This window comes from Microtus ochrogaster, linkage group LG1 (assembly GCF_000317375.1).
Source record: "Microtus ochrogaster isolate Prairie Vole_2 linkage group LG1, MicOch1.0, whole genome shotgun sequence".
Taxonomy (NCBI): domain Eukaryota; kingdom Metazoa; phylum Chordata; class Mammalia; order Rodentia; family Cricetidae; genus Microtus; species Microtus ochrogaster.
The window spans coordinates 50,223,459-50,225,951 of record NC_022027.1 but is presented as its reverse complement, the minus strand read 5'-3'; the positions used below and the strand labels follow the sequence as shown (position 1 = coordinate 50,225,951).

At 35.8% G+C, this 2,493-nt stretch overlaps 1 protein-coding gene across 7 annotated transcripts in view; it reads left to right on the top strand.

Annotated features, from left to right (window-relative positions):
* The window catches only part of Hnrnpd (heterogeneous nuclear ribonucleoprotein D), a 22,826-nt gene that overhangs the window by 10,293 nt on the left and 10,040 nt on the right, over positions 1 to 2,493 (top strand). For all 7 annotated transcript variants that reach the window (XR_003378072.1, XR_003378071.1, XM_026785372.1 and 4 more), the window contains 2 exons: positions 1,392 to 1,560; positions 2,291 to 2,452. Coding sequence is in view for 5 of the 7 variants with exons in the window: in XM_026785372.1 (XP_026641173.1) it covers positions 1,392 to 1,560; positions 2,291 to 2,452 (331 nt within the window). In the remaining 2 variants the exon portion in view is untranslated. The remainder of the gene's footprint in view (positions 1 to 1,391; positions 1,561 to 2,290; positions 2,453 to 2,493) is intronic.

Below are 2,493 nucleotides of genomic sequence, written 5' to 3'. Positions count from 1 at the left end.
TAGGACAGGCTCCAAAGCCACAGAGAAACCCTGTTTCGAAAAACCAAAAAAAAAAAAAAAATACATAATGGACTTTGGTTATATTCATTTGATTAAATGATTATAAGTCTTACTTTAGGCCTAAAAGAGTCTTGAAAATTGGGGCCTGCTCTGTAATATGTTCAGGTTGAAAACCTAACTTTAAGTGGAAAGAGTTGAATGTCACTTGAAGTAAGTTTATCTGTACTAAGTTAGCTTTGGTATTAGCATTAATTCAAACAAACTTGTGGTAAGAATGGTAACATTTCAGTTAACTGGATGCCTTAGAGGTGAAGATAAAGAGATTGATGAGCATCTTACTGCCCAGTGGGCTGTAGTGGCAACCTGTTAAAGGTCAAAGTGGGGAGATGTTTACTGTTTGCAGAGCTGAGAGCTGGTGCCTTATCTTCCCCATCCCTTTTCATGACACCCCCCCCAAGTTATGAAGGTGAGAACATCTTGAGCAAGCATGGTTTTATCTCTGAAGTGAAAATTTTAGCCTTATAGGGCTAATTTTGACAACTTACGTTTTTAGTTTGACTCTTAAAGGGTAAAAGGTACAGATGTGCTTTTATAATACTGCTGTTAACTTATTGGTAAAACAAGCAGATGTAGAAAGGATCACAACTGCTGCCAGAACTGCTTTTTGGCATTTTACTGTATGTTGAGACTTAATTTGCTCTTCATATGGCCTTTTCTTGGGTGTTTTCCATTTACCATTTTATAGGCCTAAGCATTTCATAACTTGTTAGCTGAGGTTTTACTGTAAGTAAATAAATAAATCATCTAAGTTAGTGAGATGTGATTCAGTGGGTAATTCTTTCTCCATGCAGTTTACATGATTACTTTGTTTCTTTTTAAGGACTCTCAGAAGTGAAAAAGGTTAGTTCAGTTTGGAGGACTTAGCATTTTTCCATTTTATGTTCTAAGAGTTCTGTAGATGGGAGAACTATTAAAAAGTAGAAAAGGAGTCTCAGCATAGACAGTGTGCTGGGGGCTGCCACACTGGAGACTGCAGCATAGCCCTTGACATGGTTAATGAAGATTTGTTAAGATCTAGAAGTCAAGATTTTACCTTTAAAAAAACTAATACTTTTATTTGGCATGCATGCATATATATGTGTATGTATATATACATATGTATGTAAATACCAGCAATTAGCTTCTTGCTTAGTATTGTGGTTGATCAGAAGGGGCAATGTTAAGTGGAACTTTAAACAGTAGTGTTTTTTGATATGTGTTTTTGTGTAGGAAGAATAATATTTTATTGTACTGAATAAATGTAGTTTGAAAAGGGTGGGTTATTGATGTGAGTAAATACAAGACAAGGTTTAATTTTCTTAGCATTTTAATACTGCTTTTTGTCTTTACAGGAAAATGTTTATAGGAGGCCTTAGCTGGGACACTACAAAGAAAGATCTGAAGGACTACTTTTCCAAATTTGGTGAAGTTGTAGACTGCACTCTGAAGTTAGATCCTATCACAGGGCGATCAAGGGGTTTTGGCTTTGTGCTATTTAAAGAGTCGGAGAGTGTAGATAAGGTAGTGTGTTATATGTTCTGGTTAATGAAACATGGAGAATTTGATAGAGTAAACTTGTGTGTTACTTGTGGGTTCTTTTCATGAGAAAGATGAGACACGTTTCTTACATTCTTTCCTTGTTTGAAACAAGGTTACATGTGTCTTGGACTGGACCCAGGCTGTATTACTTGAATTTCCTGTCCTCTGCTGTCCACATGCTGGGACAGCGGAGGTTCATTAACACACCCTGTGTTTGAAGGGAGAGGCGGATTTGGGAATTATTTACTGAATACTTTCCATGTGCTAGCCTTCTAAATTAAAAATAATTTTAAAAAGGACTGAGGTGTAATAAGCACATGGTCTATGTTCAGTCCCAGCTGACATTTTCAAGAAGGTAGTGGGGAATTTTAAAAGTCTAATTAAAAAGATAAAGTATGACAAGTTGGCAGAAAGTGCCTGTTTTACATTTTTGTTAGACAAGCAATTTGTCTCACTTACTCAAGTCTCTGAGTTCCCTCACACCGGCAGATATCTATACAACAATCAACTTTTTAATTTAAGTCATTAGCAACCATTGTTTATCAGTTAAAGGTGATGGTTACCTAGTAATCAATTCAACTGGTGTGGTACTTCCCCTCCATCATTCTTAGTGACTTTTATACTTGGGCACTAGTCTGTATTAGCTGAAGTAGTTTATTTCTGTACATTAGTTAAGTTTTACATATTAAAGTGAAAAACTTAATTTTCTTAGGTCATGGATCAGAAAGAACATAAATTGAATGGGAAAGTCATTGATCCTAAAAGGGCCAAAGCCATGAAAACAAAAGAGCCCGTCAAAAAAATTTTTGTTGGTGGCCTTTCTCCAGATACACCAGAAGAGAAAATAAGAGAGTATTTTGGTGGTTTTGGTGAGGTATGTGTGTTTATGTCAAAAATTAATGTGTAATTGTACAT